This window comes from Hippocampus bargibanti, linkage group LG18, assembly GCF_051943395.1.
Source record: "Hippocampus bargibanti isolate YZ-2025 linkage group LG18, ASM5194339v1, whole genome shotgun sequence".
Taxonomy (NCBI): domain Eukaryota; kingdom Metazoa; phylum Chordata; class Actinopteri; order Syngnathiformes; family Syngnathidae; genus Hippocampus; species Hippocampus bargibanti.
The window spans coordinates 13,006,865-13,032,849 of NC_142751.1; the positions used below are offsets into that span (position 1 = coordinate 13,006,865).

The following is a 25,985-nucleotide window of genomic DNA, read 5'->3' on the forward strand; positions in this document are numbered from 1 at the left end:
AAAAATTAGCCAAGCCAGCTAAACAGAACACAATTGACGAGGAACTAGGTAAAATGATCGCAGAGAAAGCGCCTCCAAGGGATCATTCCTCAAGATGGTGAAAGAAGAAGGCTACGTTCCTCATCAAGTGTTTAATGCTGATGAAACTGGCCACTCCATTCTATCAAGGCATCAACGAACATCAAAGGTAAATAAAACGACTTTATTATACAGTACAGTTTATTTCTTTAATTATAATACCATAGCACATTTATTATACATAAAATAAGATATATTTTGTGTAGTTTTAAGGCTTAGAAAATTAGAAATTTATGTTTTATGGGGACCTGGGAACGGATTATTCTCATTTTAATGGTTTCCTATGGGAAATTAATTTTTGGGATACACACTTTTCGCCTTACACACCTTGTCTGGGAACCAATTCAGTTCGTAAACCAAGGTATCACTGTATTCAATTCATAAAAAAATCCCACAAATGAAGGGTTTGGTGAACGTGCATATGAACTGGTTGTGTTCGGTACCTCAAACAAGGTTAAGAACCACTGCTATAGAGAATTCATTCACCCTTTCACGGAATCCCTGAAAAACATCCTCAGATGGAAATATTATCATCCTACAAAAAAAAAGATTATCAGCTCTCCCCCTCTGCAAACGCCCAAGTCAGATTGAGATTGATAGGTGTCCCGGATCGCTTCGACACCCCCCCGCCCCCACCACCTCACCCTACCCCTGACTTCAGCTTGACTGACTAATCTGAATACGGGGCCATTTCAGACACTGATTATCTTGCAACCTGTGTGCGGGTGACAGTAAATGCTGGGGCCGGCCAGTAATTGACCAGGCAAAGACTGAGACGCCTGCCGTGTAATTGAGCAGGGGCAGGGAGGGGGTGGACGGGTGGCTTGGTGGTGCTAAGGGAGGGGGGGGGGGGACTTCTCGGAGCACTCAAAGGGTCCGAGGAGTCATCATTGCCCATTAGACCTGGCAGGGGGTCCCCAGACTCGGCGGGAGGTCCCCTTATGGCCGTGGATTCTGCCGCTGACACCTTTCAGTGATACACTGACTGTTCATGACGGGAAGGTCTGACATCAAAATGAATTGGGGGAGGGGGGGGGGGGTTGGAAATACTGCTAATAGCTGCCAAGGGTGTTTATTTACGATGGGGAGGACTTCATTTGGATTTCTTGTCATCCATCTACATTTTATAATCGCGCCTTGGAATTGAAGCGGATTAACGTGGGACAGGAGATGCGAGACGGTCTGTTTTTGTCAATAGATGCTACATCTTTGTGTTTGCTTTCAACATTTAGTTTGTAGCAGTCGTGCACATTTCAGCATGATGTCCCTGATCCACTGGTGAAAAGGACGCTTTGATCCGCTCCTCTTTTATTTTGAAATGCTTCATACAGCAAAGAGGGTGCAGAAAGTCTGAAAGATTGAATACTCTGTTTCTTTTGTGTCACATTATTTGTTATTTTATTTTAATTTTTTTTCAAAATGGCGCCTCGAGAGTTGCTGCCTTTGCAGGACCTCCTGTGTTTTGTTTTTGCTGCGGTTAAATGTAAATTTATCTACCGTGAGACGAATAAAGGCTAATCTAATCTAATCTAATCTCATCCATTCTAATCTATTTTAATCCATTCTAATGCATTATAATCTATTATAATATATTATAATCTAATCTAATCTAATCTAATCTAATCTCATCTATTCTAATCTATTTTAATCCATTCTAATGCATTATAATCTATTATAATATATTATAATCTAATCTAATCTAACCTCATCTATTATAATCCATTGTAATTAATTCTAATCTATTCTAATCCATTCTCATCCATTCTAATCTAATTTAATCTAATCTAATCTAATCTAATCTAATGTAACCTAACCTAATCTAATCTAATCCCGAACGGTTTTATGCGCCGGGCACGCAGCAACACACGGGAAGAAAAGCACAATTGCAATTCTTGCAGTTTTTATTGATCACGAATAGATTTATGGAAACAACGATCATAACACAGTCGTCGACCATTAGGAGTATTATTTTAGAGTGCTCTTATTTTGAAAATATGACATAGCACGGGGAAAAAGGAAACGGACGCCATTTCACAAGACGTGTCGGGAATTTTTAAGAAACGGTTCTTCAAAAAAAAAAAAAAAAATGTCGCGGAGCTCCTTTGTAGCTTCACAGCTTGTTGCTCGAGAAACCTTGTAGGCGCTGATGCTCCTTCAGCCTGTGGTGAAAAGAGCGCTAGACAAAAGGGGCTCTTTGCTTGATGACGCCCCGTATCATGTGACTTTTTAAAGGACAACCGACACCTCCGGACAAGTTGCGTCCATCATTTGTAAAATCACTTCAAATGACTTCTACTGAGCGCATTTTACAAAGATTCCACCGCATAGTGCTATATTTTATGTTCGTAAGAGTCACACTGAATATTCCGGAAGTCTTGTTTTTGAGTTGGTGACGATTCCTGACGTGACGTCACTGAAGGAACGCCCCTGACTGAGAAAGCGACACACAATGCATTTTGGGTATTTTGTTAGGTCTGAAAACTTCATGTTGATCCGCGTTGATGGCGAAATTAGAAGGAAAACACATAAATAACGCGATGGTGAATTGTTGTGTGTTGCACCAAGACTACTATTTGATACTAGTTGACACAAATTCCCAGCAGACAAATCAGCCCATTTCCAACGGAGCTCGGGCGCCATCTTGTGCATTTTCCAGAACGCTACATCGGAGTCCAGATGCCTCAAAATGATCCGGAAGGACTTCTTTAATCGATTGCAAACATTTATGCTTTCCTCTTCGGAACTATTTAAATCACAATCATAACTGGATGAGTAATGAGAAAGCATCTTCTCGGAATCTGAACTCTCTGAAGCCATTTTCTTGATTCTGGAGCAAGGCAGTTTGTGAAGGAGTATCCTGGCGTGACGTCACGAACAAAGGGGCGGGACTTCCTGAATATCCCCAGGTTCCGAGCTCATTTTGTGGCAGTTTTGGGACACTTTAAGTCATTTTTATTGGTGTTTTGGGTATTTTTGATGCTATAAAACGTTTTTCTGATGTCAGTTAGGAAACAAAAAAATGGTGTCGGTTGTCCTTTAAGGCTTTGAAAGGTGCGCGGTAATAAACCGAGTAAAGTACAGTGGCAGGCCGCACAGTTGCCACTTTGTTTTTTTTTTTTGTGTGTCTATCCGACGCCGCGATCAACGCACTTATAGAAACCGTCAATATCGAAGAAAGAAAAGTCGCAACTGCGCCATATCATTTAATAACCTGTCCCTGAAATGTTTTTTAAGGGGGTGTGATGGGGATTTGCAGGGACTCACCTGACGGCGTTGATCCTGATGAATCCCGAGGCGTCGCACGGGTCGTAATCTCCCTGCACGTCCATGCTGGAGAGACAAGAGACAACGTCAGCACAGCAAATGAAAACACAAGAGATGCGAAAGCCTCATTAAACGCAGAGATAACTGCATCATTGATAAAGGCGCCCCGTGGGAATAATGTGTATTGATTTTCTCAGTCTGAGCATGTTTTTTTCTTTGGTGGGGCATGAATGAGTCAATATTGGACAACAAACAAAAAGAGACGTTCAATTTGACGAAACAAGCTCATCGTATCAAGTTTAGTCGATGTGATTTCACCCTGTCAGGTTTGTTTCGTCTTGGCATGTTTTACTCGTGGTTTTGTTTGCTACTTTGGACCTTTCTGTTCTGATGACTTTGTGGGTTGCGATTTTGTTCCTGCTGATTTTATTTAATATACAGTGGGACCTCAACTTACAAACACCTTATTTTACAAACTTTTTGTCTTACAAACTTCAAATTTATGAAAATTAAACCTTATAATAAGCCCTATTTTCATAATACACACCCACCACGGCTGGCGGAGTGATCTTCGGCGGAAGCACACGACCGAACAGCACCAGAGGTTAAGTTACCAACAGTCCTTATGGGAGGTGACTCTCCTTCCATGAGCCATCAACAACCATCAAAAAGGTAAATAAAACTTTATTTTACAGCACAGTTTATTCCTTTAATTACAGTCCTCATATAATGCGCCTCTCTTTCCAAACAGCAATTCCCTTCGACCTTCGACCTCCAACGCCATTCCATCAAGCCATAAATGATCATCACAAATGTAAATAAAGTGACTTTATGATACAATGCAGTGTATTTCTTTCATTACAATACAATAGCATATTTATTATACATAGAATAAGGTATGTTGTGTTTAGTTTTAAGGCTTATTTAGTTGAAAAGTATATTTTATGGAAACCCGGGAACGGATTATTCCCATTTTAATGGTTTCCTATGGGAATTTTATTTTTGAGATACACACTTTTCACCTTACACACTCTGTATGGGAACCAATTAAGTTCGTAAGTTGAGGTCTTACTGTAGTTTGACAATTGCACCCGGCTACACCCTCCTGTCTGCATTTTAGGGGACCAGCGCCACCTTGCAAATCGTGACGGTGAAAAATTACATGAAGTTATTCCACTCTTGTTATGAGCGCCTTGGTTGGTATTAGAGTGATGAGGGGGTTGTTGGAAAAATGTCTCCCATGTAAGGGATCTTAAAACTCAGAAAGTTTGGTTTGAAGTGACTCTGGGGTTGATCCGCAAGCCAAAGGGAAGAAAGAGAGTGATCAAAAATAAAAATAAAAATAAAACCATTGTCTTGCTCTGTCTGTATCGCCATGCCTCTTGAGCACGCGGCACACAAAGAACTGCAGCGACGACGGCAGTGACGACGGTGGGTAATTACGGCAGTTTTCTACCTGCCGTGCTTAATACGCTGCCTGACCCGAGTCCTCCTGCAGACGCCCAGTGTTTTCGCCTGGCACTCATTCTTTGCGAGCACTTAGCCAAAGAGGAAATTGCCAACAAATGATAGGATAAACACGGAAAAAAAAAACTAAATCATCAACTCTCAATACAATGCTCCCTGCCTGGCACCTGAGCGCCATTATGACTGAGTGGCTTTGAAGAATATGGCGGCGTGCGCGTGTGTGTTGGTGGCAGAAACCCTGCCGTCTAATTGACAGGCGAGCGGGGCAGACAAGCGAGAAGGGTGACATTTCCCTCTCAGATGGGTGCAGTGACGGGCCGCGTTACCACTGTGCTAATGATGCCGTTTACTGTTGCCTGCGGAGAACCAGCGAGACGGCGGCGGGGGTGAGATGTGGCCCGTGTCTGTGTGTGTGTGGGTTTTTGCTGACGTGCAATAACTAACGCATGTGACAACTACTTTGAGGTATGTAATTGACGGGCGTACAAGAGGTAGCGTGCATGCTGCAGTGAGGGATATATAGATAGAGAAATAAATACATAAATAAATATATAAAGAAAAGAAAAAAAATATCATAATAAAGTGAAATTACTGTACGAGCCGTTGTGGAGTACAGACGCTATCCTACTTACGAACATTCGAGTTACAAAACGTACGTATGAACATTTTTTTTGTAGTAACATCTGTAGTATTCTCTCCAGAGCTAACTAGGTAGATGGTTAGATAGAGAGCTTGCTAGCTAGGTATAAAGCTAGCTAGAGAGCTAGCTAGCTAGGTAGGGGGAGCTAGCTAGGTAGATAGACAAAAATAGAGAGCTAGCAAGCTAGGTCGATAGCTAGACAGAGCTAGTAAGCTAGGTAGATAGCTAGATGGAGAGCTAAATAGAGAGCTAGCTAGCTAAATAGAGAGCTAGCTAGGTAGATAGCTAAATAGAGAGCTAGCTAGGTAGATAAGATCGAGAGCTAGATAGAGAGCTAAGTATCTGGGTAGATAGCTAAATAGAGAGCTAGCGAGGTAGATAGCTAAATAGAGAGCTAGCTAGGTAGATAGCAAGATCGAGAGCTAGATAGAGGGCTAAGTAGCTAGGTAGAGAGCTAAATAGAGAGCTAGCTATGTAGATAGCTAAATAGAGAGCTAGTAAGCTAGGTAGATAGCAAGATCGAGAGCTAGATAGAGGGCTAAGTAGCTAGGTAGATAGCTAAATAGAGAGCTAGCTAGGTAGATAGCTAAATAGAGAGCTAGTAAGCTAGGTAGATAGCAAGATCGAGAGCTAGATAGAGGGCTAAGTAGATAGCAAGATCGAGAGCTAGATAGAGGGCTAAGTAGCTAGGTAGATAGCTAAAATAGAGAGCTAGCTAGGTAGATAGCTAAATAGAGAGCTAGTAAGCTAGGTAGATAGCAAGATCGAGAGCTAGATAGAGGGCTAAGTAGCTAGGTAGAGAGCTAAATAGAGAGCTAGCTAGGTAGATAGCAAGATCGAGAGCTAGATAGAGGGCTAGCTAACTAGGTAGATATAAAGATAGAGAGGTAGCAAGCTAGGTAGTTAGCTAGATAGAGAGCTAGCGAGCTAGGTCAATAGCTAGATAGAGCACTAGCAAGCTAGGTAGATATCCAGTAAGAGAGCTAGCTAGGTAGATAGCTATGTATGTACCTGTTGTGCCTCAAGATGACTTCACATATAAGGCGCAGGGTCATCTTTTTAAGAAAAGAAAGGATTTTAGGTGCGTCTTATACACCGAAAAATACATTAAGTAAAGGAAAATGTACGCTATTTTTTTTTTTTTTTTTTTTTTTACAAATGCTATCTGAAGTTCCCAGCCCATCCATTAGGTGTGAAAATACAGAAACGAAGCTTTTATTGTACAAATTCTGAAAATGGGTTTCTGTAAGGAGAAAACAACTCTTAAAATAAATAGAAAATGTCCGATTGATGAAATGTCTGATGATCATAAATGAAATGTATTATTATTATGATTATTATATAGCTATCTAGCTAGCTAGCTTTCTATCTATTTGATTTACTTCTGGGTTGAGTGAACGCTGGTGCGTGTGGCTGCCGCTGCTCACCCACAGAAAAATTTCTCCTGTGACTGTAAAGTGACCTTGACAGTTTTGAAAGGCGCTTATAAATGAAATGTATTATTATTATTATTATTATATATAAGGCGCACCTGCATACAAGGCGCAGGAAAATCAAGGCTTTTGGGTGCGCCTTCTACACCGGAAAATACGCTAACTCGGCCTTAAACTCAAGCAGGCTATGAATCAGTGCATTTTACTGGATCCCTTTTGTCTTTTGTTTTCCAGGACATTTGTAGTGAAGTCTTTTGTGGGGAACCTCAGGGCCCATCTGCCAGTAAGGGCCTGAGGACATTGTGGCGGTGAAACACAACACCTCAGTCACGCAACTAAAAGTAGCCAATTTACGCATACAAGCGCTCTTTCGCTCTCTTTTTCTCTTCTGAATGAAAAAAAAAAAAAAATCGCCGCCTGACTGTAGGGTACAAGCGGCGTGTGTGTGACTCAAGTGGGGGACATAGAGAAGCATATGGAGGGGTTTTGACTTTGGTCAGCGCTGAGCCTGCCCACGGGGCATGGAGGATGTGTGTGTGTGTGTGTGTGTGTGTGTGTGTGTGTGGGGGGGGGGTGACACTCCTGAACAAACCCACTGTTAGCGAGGGTGCGAGGTCATAGGGGTGTGTTGAAGGGGGGGGGTTATTGGGATCGAAAGCCGGTTCTCTGATGTCTTTCTTCGTGTGGGTGTGTTGACGGAGTTCGTAGGAGTACTTGTGGGTGAGCTGACCTGGCGATAGGCACACTGGCCAACGTGTACGATAAGACAGCTATAGGAAACCGTGACCAAGCACCCAAAAGTTACCCCAGCACCTGCCCCCCGCTACTACACATACAGTCATACCTCGGTTTACGAACTTTTCGGTTTACGAACGTTAAATTTATGAAAATTTTACCTTGGCACACAAACTGTTTTTCAGGATACACACGGAGCGCCATAATGAATGATGTGTTGTTCGCGAACGAGCCCGTTCTAACAACAAAATGGCAGCCGACTGTTTTTGTACTCTATTCCCCGCCCCCAGTCTTTGGTTAAAGCCACGTTATTGGTCAAGAACGCAGCAGGGGGGGGGGGGGGGGGGGGGGGGTCGAAACCTTAAAGAGACAGGCAGACGACAGAGAGAGGGAGAGTGACACATTGGATAGAAAACAGTGACATTTTGACTTGTTTCAACTTTGATAGTTCAAAAGCAGAGTGTAGACTGCAAGGTTAAAATATCCCATGAATCAGGCTCCACAATGTTAATTTCTCCACTGTGAGACTAATAAAGGCAAATCCAATCCAATCCAATCCAAATAACCCACAAAAGCCATCTGTACACTTGATGCAAAAAGCTATCAACCCAGCTAAACAGAACACAATTGATGAGGAACTAGGTAAAATTATGGCTGAGAAAGCACCTACAAGGGATCATTCCTCAAGATGGTGAAAGAAGAAGGCTACGTTCCTCATCAAGTGTTTAATGTTGATGAAACCGGCCACTCCATTCCATCAAGCCATCAACGGCCATCACAAAGGTCAATAAAATGACTTTATTGTACAGTACAGTTTATTTCTTTAATTATAATACCATAGCACATTTATTATATATAAAATACGGTATATTTTGTGTAGTTTTAAGGCTTAGAAAAGTAGAAAATTATGTTTTATGGGCATCTGGGAACGGATTATTCTCATTTTAATGGTTTCCAATGGGGAAGTAATTTTTGGGATACACACTTTTCAACCTTACACACTGTCTGGGAACCAATGAAGTTCGTAAGCCAAGGTATCACTGTATTCTTTATCATCTTCTTTGCTTACCTGACCAGCTCCTCGTTATACAGCGACTTGGGCGACTCTCGTCCGAGAATGTAAACCTGGCCCTTGAAGACGGAGAGCTGCACTTTGCCTTCAACGTTTTCCTGCGACTTGGCTATGCAGTGGTGCACAAAATCAAACTCTGGACTGTACCAGAAGCCTGCGAATATGGAAAGACAGCACGTAAAGTATATTGTACAGCGGGGCTGGTATTGTGTTTTGCTTCACGCTGTCGGGTTTGTTTGTTCTACTCATGGTTTTGTTTGCTACTTTGGACCTTTTTTGTTTTTATTCAGGGGAGGCTTTTCGATTGCAATCGTGTGATGTGACATCTTTTGAGTTAGCAGAATAATTATTTTTTCACTCTGTTAGCATAAAGCGTGTTAGCGTTCGGCTAAAATTCTATCTAAACAAAAACAGAAAAGGTAAAACAACTGCTGCTACTTTGTCGGGGGGGGGGAGGTGACCATTAACTCTGGATGCTGTGTGTTGAATTGTGCCCCCCCCCGAAAACCCCCAGCGTTTTTTTTCTTCCTAGACAGATGGAAGGAGACTTGTGTGTGCATTTGTTTGAGAAGGTCCCGCACCGCTTGGCAGGGGTCCTCCTCTGATCAGTACCTGACCTCCACCTCAAAGCCTGTCCTCGTCCAAAGGCCCCTCTACTCTCCCCCCCTTTTTTAAATCACTTTAATTATTGTAATCCAAGTATATTAGTTGTCCATTAGCATTAGTAAGCGGATAGCGTGTCTGAAAGGACTTGATGAAGAAAAAAAAAATCTAATGGTCATGTTGCATTTTATATAGTGCAGTTGTTTTTATCTCTCTTCCAGGATAGGGATACAAAGTCTCCGGGGGACAGTAAATGTTGTAGTCATGGAAAACAGATGCAGGACAGGTGGATTGTTAAAATAAGACACACACACACATGCGCACTCTGTTATTAATATTTTAAATCCAATGGATTTAATCCAAGGGTGAGCAAAATGTGTCTTTAATCTGGCCCAAAGGGGGTTTCCTTTTTCAGGAGTCCTCAAACCTTTGTTACATTGTTTATTTTTTCCCCTTAAAATTCATCATTTCAAATATGTTTTCCAATATTCATCCTCAATTTATTTACTGCAAATATTTGGCAAATTGCTCCGTGTATTGATGTGATGCCCATTGAACACTCGAGATTTAGCATTTGTCGCCTATAGCCGCTTCCTTAAAATAGACATTAACTCATTCACTGCCGGTCCCGAATTTATTAATTTATTGTTATTGTAAAATCACTTCAAATGACTTCTCCTGAGCGTATTTTACAGCATATAGCTATATTTTACATTTTAAGACTCGCGCTGAATATTTAGGAAGTCTTGTTTTCGACTTGGTGACGATTCTTGACGTGACGTCACGGAGGGAACGCCCCTGACCGAGAAAGCGACACACAATGCATTTTGGGTACTTTGTTTGATCTGAAAACTCAGTGATGATCCGTGATGGTGGCGAAATTAGAAGGAAAACACATAAATAACGCGATGGTGAATCGTTGTGTGTTGCACCAGGACTACTATTTGATACTAGTTGACACAGATTCCCAGCAGACATTAACTCATTTTTATTGGTGTTTTGCATTTGACTAAAAATATCAGCATGCGTGTTTTTTGGTATTTTAGATGCTATAAAACATTTTTCTGATGTCAGTTAAAAAACAAAAAAGTGATGTTGCTTGCCCTTTAAGTGTGTGTATGTGTGTTTTTGTCTCTGGAGGGTATAAGTGAAGTGGCCGAATAGTCCAGTCTCAAATGGCTCTGATCCTATTATGTGGATGAAGGTGCAGAAGAGATCGGGGGACTGAGCAGAAGGGAGGATTAAGACACCCGAGCTCCACGCACCTTCGCACACGATTTAATAGACGAACGAGATAAATGCGTCATCGTTTCATATTTAATTGACTTGCCGTTGTACACCAGTTCTGAGAACTTGATCCCGAGACCTCGCTTGATTCGGCGCACCTCCTTATCCATGGTGAAGGTCTCAATGTCGCGATGGGCCTCCAGCAGGATGGTGCCTCCGGGGGTTTCATAGATCCCTGACAAAAGAAATATGACCATAATTAATTGTATGATTTTATTTTATAAGGTGGTTATGATTTTACCATATTACTATACGAAGGAGCTTTCATGTATTGTAGTGGGAATACGGTCATACAGGAAAGCGAAATAGTTGCTAACGCTAATCATAAATCTTTAACTGCTACTTTGACACATACAGAGCAGCGAGACATTTAAACATAAATATTATATTATAAATTATAATTCAGTAATATGGTCGGCGTAAGTATTTTTCAGAATTGGTTTCTTCAAAATATTTACTCTCTGGTGTTTTCTACTATCTTTGTGACTGCTTTATTTTTCCTGTATATGATAGTCATCCGTGTTGAGCGCTTTGTTACAGCTTCAGCTGTTGTTAAAGCACTATTATTTAAGTGTATGTATTTATTTATATTTTGCATTTATATGTGTATTTATATATTTATGCATTTATATATGTATATATACATGTATTTGTTTTATATATATATATATATATATATATATATATATATATATATATATATATATATATATATATTTACAATAATAATAATACATTTCATTTATAAGCGCCTTTCAAAACTCTCAAGGTTGAGTGAATGCTGGCGCATGTGGCTGCCGCTGCTCACCCGCAGAAAAAATATCCTGTAAAGTGTCCTTGAGAGTTTTGAAAGGCGCTTAGAAATGAAATGTATTATTATTATTATTATTATTATTATAACATTTTCAGAATCGGAATCATCTTTATTGCCAAGAATCGAAACAAGGGCAAGAAAAATCCTACTGGACCCTCTGCACCCTGCCCACCACCTTTTCCAGCTACCGATCTATGCGCACCAAATCCAGCAGATAGTTAAAGAGCTTCTTCCCCCGTCACCATTAACGCTATAAACAGTAACCTAAATAGAACTGTATAGTGCTTCTTTGCATTTTTTTTATGATGATACTAGTGCAGCGTGTTCTACCGGAGACGAATTCCTTGTGTGTGCTACATACTTGGCAATAAATATGATTCTGATAGTATTTTAAAGTCCAGTGAAATAAATATTATGAGAACATCCTCCACATTGAAAACTTGTTTTTTCTGAACAAGTTCATATCAAAAGAATCTGTTCGAAGACCTCTCTGTCACCAATGAATATTCGTCATCTGTCCTGTGACAGACGGCTCAATGCTAAATATGGCAGAGTGTGTCCATGCAGGTTAAATGACAGGGTGGGCGGCCCCTGCCAGCCAGCAGCGTGGACCGGGGTTCTGCCTATACCCTGCAATTTACCCCCTCTGGTCAAGGAGGGGTTGAAAAAAAATGAGGTAGCTGACAGCAGAAATGAAGCTGTCACTCAAATGTCAGCTCAACACGTCAAAAAAAAAAGAAAAAAGGGGAAGTGGGAGTGGTGGGTAAAGATGGTTGCAGGCCGAAAAGCACCACAATGCGATTTAAAGGACAACTGACGTCTCCATAATTTGTAAAATGGCTTCAAATGACTTCTACTGAGCGTATTTGACAAAGATTCCACTGCATATAGCTATATTTTACGTTTTAAGACTCGCGCTGAATATTCCGGAAGTCTTGTTTTTGAGTTGGTGACAAGTCCTCACCCTACGTCACTGATGGAACGCCCATGACCGAAAAAAGGACACATTGTTGCAGTTCTTCCATCATGTCAATGCATTTGGCTGTACTTTGCTGGTCTGAAAACTTCATGTAGCACCAAAAAAGAGGCAAAAGAGGGTGACAAAGCTCCGTGTAAGGAATTAATCAGCCTGTAGAAACGGGCTGTTTAATCCCTAACACGGTGCATTGTCGCCATTTTCTGCCTTTTTGGGTGCTACATTTCTTTCCAGATGCCTCAAAATGACACGGAATAAATTCTTTAATCGATTGCAAACATGTATGCTTTCCTCTTCAGAACTATTTGAATCATATTCATAACTGGATGAGTAACAAGAAAGCATATTCTCCGAATCTGAAGCCATTGTTTTGATTATGGAGCAAGGCAAGACGTCTTGGGGTGACACCACGAACAAGGGGGCGGGACCTTCTGAAACTGGCCACTTCCGGGTTCATTTTTTTGCAGATTTTGGACACTAAGTCATTTTTATCGGTGTTTTGCATTTGACTAAAGATATCATATTGCGTGTTTTGGGTATTTTAGATGCTATAAAACGTTTTTGGGATGTCAGTTAAGCGCCCGGTTTGTACAGCTTCAAATCCTCCAGTGCCAGTCCTAACCTGAAAATGGAGAAGCACTTACTGCTAGCGGCCAGAAGCCCAGCTTAGCCCCGTCGCTAATTGTCCAAAGCCTCTAACGGCCGCCACCTGAGCTCCAAGGGGCTCGTGGCCCTTTTTGGTGATCCAATGGGGTTCGCAACAAGGGTCGTGCGGGGACCTTTCCGATCAGATAAATAAGTTAAAACTGCCTCCAAGTAAACTTGGCTTAAAAGCGTCTTAGCGCGTAGATGAAGAACAATGGGAAGCTCAATGGAAGTTGAGTTAAAGTTTCGGGTGAAAACACCTCCGTTTTTTTTTTTTTTTTTGATGTTTTAATCTCAGAAAGTGACGACAGGTAAGCAAAACTTGAAGGCGAGCTATTTAATCCACCTACAGGCAACGGTTAGAGGCACGAAATACAATACAGTGTTCGTTTTAGGCACTATTGGATTTGAACACAAACGGTGTAGCAACACATATAAACCATCAGAATAACTAAATTGAACTCATTCAGTACCATTCCCGAATGTATAGGTTTTCCAGTGTTCATTCTGAATTCATTCACTGCAAATATTATTTAGTAAATTACTCCGTGTATTGATCTGATGGCTTTATTTTTAACCAAATGCATACGATTAACTCCATTGAACACTCAAGGGTTAGCATTTGTCACCTATCCTCGCTTCCTAAAAATGTATATTAACTCATTCAGTGCCATTCACGAATTTATTCGGGAATTGAAAAAATTACAGAGCGACATTCGAAAATTTGTTTGGATTTTGTTTTTTCATGCTTGGGTGCCCATAAAGCGCTGGCCATTGCCTTTGGCCATGTTTTTTTTTTCTTTTCCACAAGGGGGAAGCATTTCCCTTTTTTCCATGTTAGCACTTTGTTCCAGCTTCAGCTGTTGTTAAAGCGCTATATGAACCAATATAGCTGGCTATCTATTTGCAATGCCTTAGCACATGTAGCGGGCTATTTATTAGCGATATGGCTATCTAGCTAGTTAGCTAGCTATCTAGCTGGCTATCTGTCTAGCTAGCTAGCTATGTAGCCTGTTATTTATTAGCTATATGGCTATCTAGCTAGTTAGCTAACTGTCTAGCTGGCTATCTATTAGCTATCTGTTAGCTAGCTAGCTTTCTATCTATTTGATTTACTTCCGGGTTGAGTGAACGCTGGCGCATGTGGCTGCCGCTTCTCACCCGCAGAAAAAACGATCCTGTGACTGTAAAGTGACCTTGAGAGTTTGGAAAGGCGCTTAGAAATGAAATGTATTATTATTATTATTATTATTATGAGATGTATGTATTTTGTGTTTTGGAATACCACCCTCATTCCAAGCTCATATAACTCCAGACTCATATAATTTAGGAATTAACTTTTTTTTTACTGATGAAAGAAGAGAGTCTAAGGTTTCTTACACTGTACTGAATGTTTATATAGGCCCAAAACACAATATTCTGTGGATCCTGGAATTCAAGTAAAAATGACAATAACCCTGGCACTGGAGTGGATACATTTTCGCACTTGTCTGGTAGTGAATTAGTTAAAAAAAATTCTTACTGGAAATATTATATATTAAATATTAAAAAAAAATCATCAATAAATACCCAACATTTGGTTTGACGTTCCTGCTTTTCTTTTTTAACTGTGTCCAGAACATGTTTTTTTTTAATCTTCGCTTGTGCACAAAAATGTCAGTGCTTTTGCAGGGTGGCTGATTGTTCTGTGGCAAAAAAAATTGTTTGACACAAATAAATATAACCTGACAAAAAAAAAAATAGAGAAAAATAAGAATGACATCCGCCGCCCGCTTATCTTTCTTTGTTATTGTATCGAAAGGTGGCGTCAAATGCACTCAGTGGGAGTTCCTCAAGCACTTAGACACAAGCGCTTGCCCTTCACCTCTTTCCCGGTTGCTCTTCCTTTTCATTCTTTTGTACTAGAGGGGCAGGAGTGAAGAATGGGCTTCCCATTTCGCTTATTTCTACCTGCCAATGTTGTGTCATGGCCGCTGAAAAAGTGTGTGTGTGTGTGTGTGAGATCACAGAGCATTCGTCGGGTAATTTTCCATCGTTTGTCATGTTTGTCACATGTAGAGATGAAGTGACAACACACATACTAAACGGGAACGGGAGTCTATACAGTGATACCTTGGTTTTACGAACTAAATTGGCTCCCAGACAGAGTGTGTAAGGCGAAAAGTGTGTATCCCAAAAATTAATTTCCCATAGGAAACCATTAAAATGAGAATAATCCGTTCACAGGTCCCCAGAAAACAATTTTCTACTTTCTAATTCTCTAAGCCTTAAAACTACACAAAATATATCTTATTTTATGTATAATAAAATGTGCTATGGTATTATAATTAAAGAAATAAATTGTTCTGTATAACAAAGTCGTTTTATTGACCTTTGAACTATCAAAGTTGAAACAAGTCCAAATGTCACTGTTTTCTATCCATTTTCATCACTCTCTCTCTGTCGTCTGCATGTCTCTTTAATGTTTAGCCCCTCACTGCTACGTTCTTGACCAATCACGTGGCTTTAACCGAAGACTGGGGGCGGGGAATAGAGGACAAAAACAGTCAGCTGCCATTTTCTTGCTAGAAGAACGGGCTCGTTCGCCAACGACACATCACTCATTGTGGCGCTCCGTGTGTATCCCGAAAAAAAGTTTGTATGGCAAGGTAAAATGTTCATAAATTTAACGTTCGTAAACCGAAAAGTTCGTAAACCAAGGGGTTCGTAAACTGAGGTATCACTGTAACTGCAAATTATGTAAAAAAATAACATAAAACTCCCAACGTGAAAAGACAAACTTGAAGTATTGAGATGTGTGAGTGAGAAAGATGTGAAAAGGAAATTATTTTCACCTCGGGACTTCATGCCGATGAAACGGTTCTCCACAATGTCGATGCGACCCACTCCATGTTTTCCTCTGGAGGGGGTCACAAAATATTGACATGTAATTTATCGCGTGATAACACTCCATATTAATTCAAACATTTCACACAATTTGACCTCCTGCTTTTTTCTTAACAAATACAGTAAAGTCTCGTTATATCGATATCGGATATATCGATAGTCCCGGTTATATCGATACTATTTCTATGCACGCACGGAGAAAATTACATGCATATATATCGATAGTCCCGGTTATATCGATATTTTTTCGGACTCCCTTGAATATCGATATAACGAGACTTTACTGTAGTCATATGGTCAGGTTTTGTGTGAAATTTCAAGCCGAACCAGTAAAACCTTTTAGAGGTTAGCTTAATTTGGCCTCTTGCTAGCTATCTACCTAGCTAGATATCTATTTGCTATCTAGCTATCAAGCCAGCTCTCTATTAGCTATTTAGCTAGCCAATGAGCTATATATTATCTCGCTAGCTAGTTTCCTTTCTTCGCTCCCTTTTATTTATCTAGCTATCTCGCGATCTAGCTTCCTATCTGGCTACCTAGCTAGCTATCTATTTGCTATCAATTAGCTATCGAGCAAGCTATTAGCAAGCTAGCTATTAGCTATCTATAACTAGCTAGCTAGCTTTCTCTCGATGTGAGTGACTTCCGGGTTGAGTGAACGCTGGCGAGTGTGGCTGCCGCTGCTCATCCACAGGAAAACGTACTTATCTTGTGACTGTAAAGTGGCTGAGAGTTTTGAAAGGAGCGTATAAATTAAATGTGTTGTTGTTATAGGCATTTCCATCCAAATATAAAAAAATAAATGAAGTAAAACTAGCATGTGAAGATATCAAATGAAATTTTGGACACATTAAGTATGAAGTACAGTAAAGTCTCGTTATATCGATATTCTCAGGAGTCCGAAAAAATATCAATATAACCGGGACTATCGATATATCAGACCCTGCGCGCACGCGTTCATAGAAATAGTATCGTAATAAGTGGTACTATCGATTTAACCAATATGGATATAACGAGACTTTACTGTATTACATTAAATATTTTTATTTACAAAAAAAATGCTCACCCGATTTCATTTAGAAATAAAAAGATATCCAAAGGGCTGTCTTTGTAGATTCCTTGCTTCACGCTGACCACCTTGACAGGGACACCTGGAAAGAGAGAGGGGGGAGTGATACTTTATTATTTCAATACTTCAAAACGATGACAAATAACCCAAGTGAAGTACATAATTACAGTGTAGATGTTTTTTTTTTTTTTAGCTGTCGCAGAGAATTCAAGAAAAATGGAGCTCAGTTCATCAGAACCTTTTCCCGGCGTGCTTTATGGGTGCGAGAAATAGCAACGGCGAGGACTTAAGTGCGAGGGCCATTTGCATGAATAAACGTGCTGTCACAGCCGTGCATTAGAAAGTCAGTCGGACGTACGAAAAAAACCCATTTCATTGATTTGCTTGATGGAGAAAAGATGATAAAAATATATTTCCTGCTTTTTTTAATTTGAAATATGGGAAATGTACTTAAATGGAAATATAAGTGAACAAAAATAACTTGAAGTGCTGTTTTGAAGTCATTCATTGTGATGCGCACTCTACACTAAGTATCTTGCATAAACATATTAAAGCTTTACAAATATATATATATTTTACATTTTAACTCATTCACTGCCAGACGTACAAAATATGTGTCCACTCCAGTGCCAGGGTTTTTGTCATTGTCACTTGAATTCCAGCATCCACAGAATATTGAGTTTTAGAACTACATAAACATTCAATACAGCGTTAGAAACCTTAAGACTCTCTTCTTTCATCAGAAAAAAAAATGGTTAATTCCTAAATTATATGGGTTTGGAGTTATATGAGCTTGAAATGAGGGCGACGGTCCAAAATGCAATGCAATCCATAAATAGACAGATGAATGAATAAATCGCATATGACGAAGAATATTTTTTCTGCAGAGTCATTTGTACAAAATAATATTTCCAATAAGAATGTTTTTTTTACTCATTTACTGCCAGACAAGTGCTAAAATGTGTCCACTCCAGTGCCAGGGTTTTTGTCATTGTCACTCAAATACCAGGACTCACAGAATACTGAGTTTTAGGACTGGATAAACATTTAATACAGGGTAAGAAAGCTTAGACTCTCTTCTTCTCATCAGAAAAAAGAGAGTTAATTCCTAAATTATATGGGTCTGGAGTTATATGCGCTTGAAATGAGGGCCGCTGTCCAAAATACAATCTAATACATACATATTGGTTTATATAGCGCTTTAACAACAACAGAATCTGGAACAAAGCGCTAACATGGAACAAATGGAAATGCTGCCTCCTTGTGGAAAAGGAAAAACATTTCCAAAGGCCATGGCCAGTGCTTTATCGACACACAAGCATGAAAAAACAAAAGCCGAAAAAATTCGGGAATGGCGCTCTACGCCATATGTTCAACTCCTGAATATTTTCGTGAATGAGTTAATTATTTCATATCATCACGATCATGACGTAAACACTTCCCTAAACGCTTATTGTGAGGAATAATCAATCAAATAAACCGTTACGGACTCTTCACACCCACAACGGCGCAGACACCTATTTCTAACTATTGCCATCTTAGAAGCTACAAAAAGAAAGTGTTTTTCACGAGACTAAGTTAGCTTAAACACATTCTCCAACCACTCTCACCTTCAACAAAAAAAAAAACAAATTGTTTCAGCATGACACTTTTAAGCTCAAATAAATATCGAGTGACAAGTATTCATTACAAGTCATTGAAATCAATAACGGTCAACTCAAACGCTTCACAAAAGGAGGCGACAACAAAGAATGGATAATAAATTCAAAGGCTCGGCGCATGTGAAAGCTGTGAAATTGTGGGCCGGCCTTAACCTAATTCAATTAAACACACAGCTTTGTTACTTGCCCTCTGTTTAGCGCTGACACTGTCGCTGTGTGTGTATGTGTGAGAGTGAACGCGAGAGAGACCAACTTACCAATCTTCCTATCTGATACACACATCAATAGTTTATTTTGTTGACCGGGAGACACCCACTTTGGCATCCATCATTGTCATCGGGCCGCTTAATGGGGCTCTTTAAAGACAGATGTGGAGGGTGCGCACCCACACACCCACACCGCACCCACACACACTTGGAGGTTGATGGGCTAACATTGTATCTATCTATCAAACAATTACGATTAAATGCTAGCAGTTTGTAACCGCTAATATTTGCGGAACCGTTTGTTAAAACCCGGTTGAACGCGGTCACCGTCGCTGGCTATCTAGCTGGCTATCTATTTGCAATCTATTAGCTAGCTAGCTATCGAGCTAGCCATTAGTCATCTATTAGCTAGCTAGCTAACTTTATCTATTTGAGTTATTCCCGGTTGAACGGGGTCACTATTGCGGGCTACCTAGCTAGCTGCCTATCAATTTGCTATCTATTAGCTGTCTAACTAGCTAGCTAGCTAGCTAATGATTTATTAGTCATCTATTAGCTATGGCTAACTTGATCTCCCAGTTGAACGGGGTCACCGTTGCTGGCTGGCTAGCTGGCTTTATTTGATATCTATTAGCTCTCTAACTAGCTAGCTAACTATTTATTAGTCATCTATTAGCTGGCTGGCTAACTTGAGCTATTTGAGTTATTCCCGGTTGAACGGGGTCACTATTGCGGGCTACCTAGCTAGCTGCCTATCAATTTGCTATCTATTAGCTGTCTAACTAGCTAGCTAGCTAGATAGCTAATGATTTATTAGTCATCTATTAGCTGGATGGCTAACTTGATCTATTGGAGTTATTCCCGGTTGAACGGGGTCACCGTTGCTGGCTGGCTATCTGTTTGCTCTTTATTTGCTATCTATTAGCTCTCTAACAAGCTAGCTAGCTAACTATTTATTAGTCATCTATTAGCTGGCTGGCTAACTTGATCTATTTGAGTTATTCCCGGTTGATATCCAGCCAGGCAGCCAGCGACGGTGACCCCCGTTGCTGGCTGGCTATCTGTTTGCTATCTATTAGCTGTCTGGCTAGTGAGCTAGCCATTAGTCATCTATTAGCTAGCTGGCTAACTTGCTCTATTTGAGTTATTCCCGGTTGAACTGGGTCACCGTTGTTGGCTACCTAGCTGGCTATCTATTTGCAATCTATTAGCTAGCTAGCTAGCCATTAGTCATCTATTAGCTAGCTAGCTAATTTGATCTATTTGAGTTATTCCCGGTTGAACGGGGTCACAGTTGCTGGCTACCTAGTTTGCTATCTATAATAATAATAATAATAATAATAATAATACATTACATTTTAGCTAGCTAGCTATTAGTCATCTATTAGCTAGCTAGCTAACTTGATCTATTTGAGTTATTCCGGTTGAACGGGGTCACCGTTGCTGGCTACCTGGCTTGCTATCTATTAGCTGTCTAACTAGGTAGTTAGCTAGCTATCTATTAGTTATCTATTCGCTAGCTAGCTAACTTGATCTATTTGAGTTATTCCCGGTTGAACGGGGTCACCGTTGCTGGCTACCTGGCTTGCTATCTATTTGCTATCTATTAGCTGTCTAACTAGGCAGTTAGCTAACTATCTATTAGTTATCTATTCGCCAGCTAGCTAACTTGATCTATTTGAGTTATTCCCGGTTGCGTGAACGCCGGCGCGTGTGGCTGCCGCTGCTCACCCACAGAAAAACTGATCCTGTGACTGGAAAGTGACTGACAGTTTTGAAAGGCGCTGATAAATGAAATGTATTATTATTAGTAGTAGTAGTATTATAATTATAATAGATAGGGAGGGGTCCTGACACATAAAGTACTTGACAAATATTCTTGGACAGGGTTTTGTTGACGTGTCATTCGCATATCGCGGGAATCTTGCTACTCTCCCATGATAGCAAAAAAAATGCAGGAGAGGGTTTATGATGACCCCCCCCCCCTCCTCCTCCTCTCACATCGCTAATAATTAGATTAAAAGTTCAAATAAATTAAACAGACGAACGTGGGAGTTTGGGGTTGGCCCTTTTTGGTGCATTTTGCTCGCTCTCTCCATCATTCTGCCGCTCACATCATTCACCGATACGGCGCTCTCTCTTTTCTCCTCGCGATTCTTTATTATTATTTTTTTTCTCTTTTTCCCCCCAGCAGCCAAATAGTGCAGACAATAGGCGCGCAGACACAGTTGTAGGAAAAATTACTGCTTTACATTTTTTTTTTCCTCTCTGTCAATGCTTTCCTCTCTTATTTCATTGGCGTCAAAGGCGGGTGGGATGGAGAGAAAAAATGAGAGGGGAAAGTACAGGGAGGGGGAATGGAATTGTTGTTAAATATTCTTTTTTTTTAATCAGTGAGAAAACTTGAGAAAAAGTAGGGATGAAAAAGGCGGCGGGAGGGAGGGAGGGAGGTGGAGAAGGAGGTGGGTTGGGTTGAAGTGAAAACATTCTTGTGCTCAGAGGGAGGAGCAGGCTCGGGGGTCTTTGTGTGGACAACTAAAACAGCTTTTGTCACAGGACGCTTCATAAAAAAAGCCAAAAAGAATACGGGTGAAAACTGCGCATAGGGCTGGGAAGATTTTTTTTTTGTTTTTGTTTTTGGGGGGTGGATTTTGCGGCTCGCATCGGGTGACATGAGTCAAACATATGGGGGCAAATTTAGGGTAGCTAACAACTGTATATGCCATGAATGATCATCAGGAGATTATTATTATTATTATTATTATTATTATTATAAAGCGATGATCAAACTTCACAATAATGGTCAAGAAATTATTATTTAGAATAAATATTGTACCTATGTTAATCCATAAATGTCATTAACGTATAGTGAGAGGCAAATGTATTACATTTTATTTATAAAAAAAACACACACACGCGTCAAGTTACGACGACCATTAACTTAAAGGACAACCGACACCTCTAGACACGTTGCGTCAATAATTTGTAAAATCACTTCAAATGATTTTTAGAAAGATTCCACGGCATATAGCTATATTTTACGTTTTAAGACTCGCGCTGAATAATCAGGAAGTCATTTAGCCTCCAAGTCTCTATTCAACATTTTGAATGGATTTCGACTTATGACCGTTTCGACTTACGACCGTTTGGTCAGAACGGAACTGGGTCGTAAGTCGGATGTTACCTGTATATTGGTTCATATAGAGCAGGGGTGTCAAAGTCATTTTTTTGCCGCGGGCCGCATTGTAGTTATGGTTTCCTCTCGAGGGCTGTTATGAATTTGGGGAACCCATTAGAATGTTTAAATCCCTTCAAATATTACATATAGAGCACACAGCAAATTAATGAATAACTCGTTTTCAAATCTGAAGTCAAGAATAATGACTTATTGTGGTTGACATCCAAAAATATGAAATTTTGGCTCAGATTTTAGCAATCATCATGGAATTTAACAAGTTTGATTTGCTTTCGCGGGCCGAAAAAAATGATGTGGTGGGCCGGATTTGGCCCACAGGCCTTGACTTTGACACTTGTGATATAGAGCTTTAACAACAGCTGAAGCTGGAACAAAGCGCTAACATGGAAAAAAGGGAAGTCTGCCCCCTTGTGGAAAATAACAAAAAATATGACCAGAGGTCTGGCAAGCGTTTTATCGGCACCCAAGCAAGAAAAAAAAAAACTACACCTCAATTAATTCGGGAATGGCGCTCTACGTCATATTTTCTATTGCCACATAAATTTGTGAATGGCAGTGAGTCAGTTAATGTGACATTTTTTTTTTTGTGTACTTGTAATTTATCTAGATTTTTTTTCTCATTCCAAATGTGTACTTAGGCTCATTGAATAACACCACCCGGATAATTTGCGATAGTGTCCACCACCTCCTCATCCGCTGGGAGAGGAAAAGACATCTGTGCTATTTGCCCCGCGGCTAGGATGTTTTCGGCCATTTTGGCTTTGCGCAAACATGTGACACTTTCCACTATTGCAGCCCCAACATATCTAATGAGCGTCTCCCTCGGGGGGGTGCCGACATATTAGCAAGACTTCCGGCTTGTGCGTGCATGTGTGTGTGTGTGTGTGTGTGTGTGTGCCCCGCGGCAAAAACAAGGCAGGTTTATAGCCGGAAAATGCGGTGAGGTTGGGCATAGTGAGTCTGGGTGGTCAGTGGTGATAAAGTGGCAAAAGGGGGTCAGTGTGGGAGCAGAAGCCCTGCGGTGACAGCGGCTGATGTTAAGTAACAAGAGTGGCTGACAGGCCGGACGTCAACGCTTGAGACAAACGACTTCAAAAGGGAAGCGTGCAAAATAAATACATAATAATAATAATCATAATAATAATAAATGTCTACATAAATTAATAAATGTACTAATAAATACATGAATAGACAGATGAATGGATGAATGAATGAACTGCATATGAGGAAGATTATTTTTTTGTAGAGGCATTTGTACGAAAAAAAATATTCCAATAAGAATGTTTTTTTTAACTCATTCACTGCCAGACAAGTGCAAAAACCGAACGAATATCATGACCCACAGAATAATAATAATAATAATCATCATCATCATCATCCGCGACCCTAATGAGGAATAAGCGGTACGGAAAATGACATGAGAGATGAGATAATAATCATCATCATCATCACAATCATCATCGTAATAATAATAACCATAATCATAATAATCGTCATAATAATAATCATAATTATCATAATAATCACAAAAACAATAATAATATGACTACTAATAACAATAACAATAATAAATAATAATAATAATAATAATAATAATAATAATAATAATAAATGTCATTTTAAGCGCCTTTCAAAACTCTCAAGGTCACTTTAGAAATACTGAGTTTCAGGACTACATAAACATTCAATGCAGCATAAGAAATCTTCAACTCTATTCTTTCATCAGAAAAAAAATAGTTAATTCCTAAATTATATGGGTCTGGAGTTATGAGCTTAAAATGAGGGCAGCTGTCCAAAATACAATGTAATACATACATATTGGTTTATATAGCGTTTTAACAACAGCTGAAGCTGGAACAAAAGCGCTAACATGGAAAAAAAGGGAAATGCTGCCCCTTGAGGAAAAGAAAAAATATTGCCAGAGGCCATGGCAAGCACTTTATCGGCACCCAAACATGAAAAATCAGGAATGGCGCTCTACTTCATATTTTCAATTCTCAAATACATTTGTGAATGGCAGTGAATGAGTTAATTATTTCATATATATATATATATATATATATATATATATATATATATCAACATTCAATCGCAAAGAGGGGCATGCTGGAAGGGAAAAAAACAATGACAGATGTCTCACCAGCGCTTTATCGGCACCCCAGCAAGAAAACCAGAACAAACTATGGAATGGCGCTTTATGTCATATTTTCAATACCTGAATGGCAGTGAATGAGTTAAATGCTAATCAAAATTTGGGGATATGTTTGCATTGCGCCAATCAATTACAGCGAGACCTCAACTTACGAACTTAATTGGTTCCCAGACAGAGTGTGTAAGGCGAAAAGTGTGTATCTCAAAAAACATTTTCCCATAGGAAACCATTAAAATGGGAATAATCCGTTCCCGGGTTTCCATAAAATATACTTTAACTAAATAAGCTTTAAAACTACACACAACATACCTTATTCTATGTATAATACATGTGCTATTGTATTGTAATGAAAGAAATAAGGTTTAATTTTCATAAATTTGACGTTTGTAAGTTAAGGTGTTTGTAAGTTGAGGTCTCACTGTATTTATGTCCAAAAGGGTGAACTGTCAAAATCTACACAAACCGTTTTTGAACTCCAGTTCCAGTACGTCAGGAGTGGAGGGCGCGTCTTCTGGGTTCTTGGTCATTTGATAGAGGTCAGCTGGAGCGTGGTTCTGGAATAGGACATAAAAAAAAACTAAGAACTGAACAACAACCATTCCGAGACCTCATCACAGAAGAAGATTCTTCGTGTGAAATTGACACACGGCTAGTCGAAGAAAGGAGATGATGAAGCGTGAAAAGTAGTTACTTGAAAATGTCGGGAGGGGGGGAAAGGGAGGGGGAGAAAAAAAAATCAATGTTTCTTATTTCACTGCACTTTAGTACAGCGAACTCCAACTATCGTCTTCTTATTGCGCTTTATCGGTATTTGAGTCACAGGACAGCTTGAGTCAGTCGCTGTTGAGTCTGAATTGATTGGAATTTTATTTTAATTTTGCCAAGTATTGGAATTGGTAACCTCCCATTCCCCCCAAAAAAAAAATATTTGAAGTAGATAAAGAATATGACAGTGATTGTTACTGGTAGGTCTGATCTATAAATGCTGCTCCACCATTTTTGTTTTTCCTTACGATGTTATGAGAGAGTGGCGTTCCCTTTTTACTCTGCCTAGTTTCAATTTTTGAATCTTAATCTTAGAGCACAATGTCACATATACAGCTCTTTGTTTTTCATTTATTTATCTATTTATGTATTTATGTATCTATTTATGTATCTATTTATTTACTGATGTGTTGACTGATGTGTTTGCCTATTTATTTACCTATTTAATTACCTATTTATTTACTTGCTTGTTTACTTGCCTGTTTTCTTGCTTATTTACTTGCTTGTTTTCTTGGGTATTTACTGGCTTATTTACTGGTTTATTTACTTGCCTAATTTACTTGCTTATTTACGTGCTAATTTACGTGCTTATTTACGTGCTTATTTACGTGCTAATGTACTTGCTAATTACTTGCTAATGTACTTGCTTATTTACTTGCTAATTTACTTGCTAATTTACTTGCTAATTTACTTGCTAATGTACTTGCTAATGTACTTGCTAATTTACGTGCTTATTTACGTGCTTATTTAAGTGCTTATTTACGTGCTTATTTACTTGCTAATTTACTTGCTAATTTACTTGCTTATGTACTTGCTAATGTACTTGCTTATTTACTTGCTTATTTACTTGCCTATTTACTTGCCTATTTACTTGCCTATTTACTTGCCCATTTACTGGCTTATTTACTGGCTTATGTACTTGCTAATTTACGTGCTTATTGACGTGCTTATTTACATGCTTATTTACTTGCTTATTTATTTACTTATGGTGCAGTCCATTGAAAAATTGATGGCGGGCCGCAAATGGCCGCCAGGC

At 39.6% G+C, this 25,985-nt stretch overlaps 1 protein-coding gene across 1 annotated transcript in view; it reads right to left on the reverse strand.

Annotated features, from left to right (window-relative positions):
* Positions 1-1,961: 1,961 nt before the first annotated feature.
* ass1 (argininosuccinate synthase 1) overlaps positions 1,962-25,985 on the reverse strand; it is a 40,837-nt gene continuing 16,813 nt past the window's right edge. Inside the window, exons 9-15 of the mRNA XM_089020293.1 lie at positions 24,648-24,738; positions 16,967-17,051; positions 15,849-15,913; positions 10,623-10,754; positions 8,687-8,843; positions 3,343-3,408; positions 1,962-2,237 (exon numbers count right to left, since the gene is read on the reverse strand). Coding sequence (XP_088876419.1) covers positions 2,189-2,237; positions 3,343-3,408; positions 8,687-8,843; positions 10,623-10,754; positions 15,849-15,913; positions 16,967-17,051; positions 24,648-24,738 — 645 coding nt within the window. The 3' untranslated portion in view covers positions 1,962-2,188. The remainder of the gene's footprint in view (positions 2,238-3,342; positions 3,409-8,686; positions 8,844-10,622; positions 10,755-15,848; positions 15,914-16,966; positions 17,052-24,647; positions 24,739-25,985) is intronic.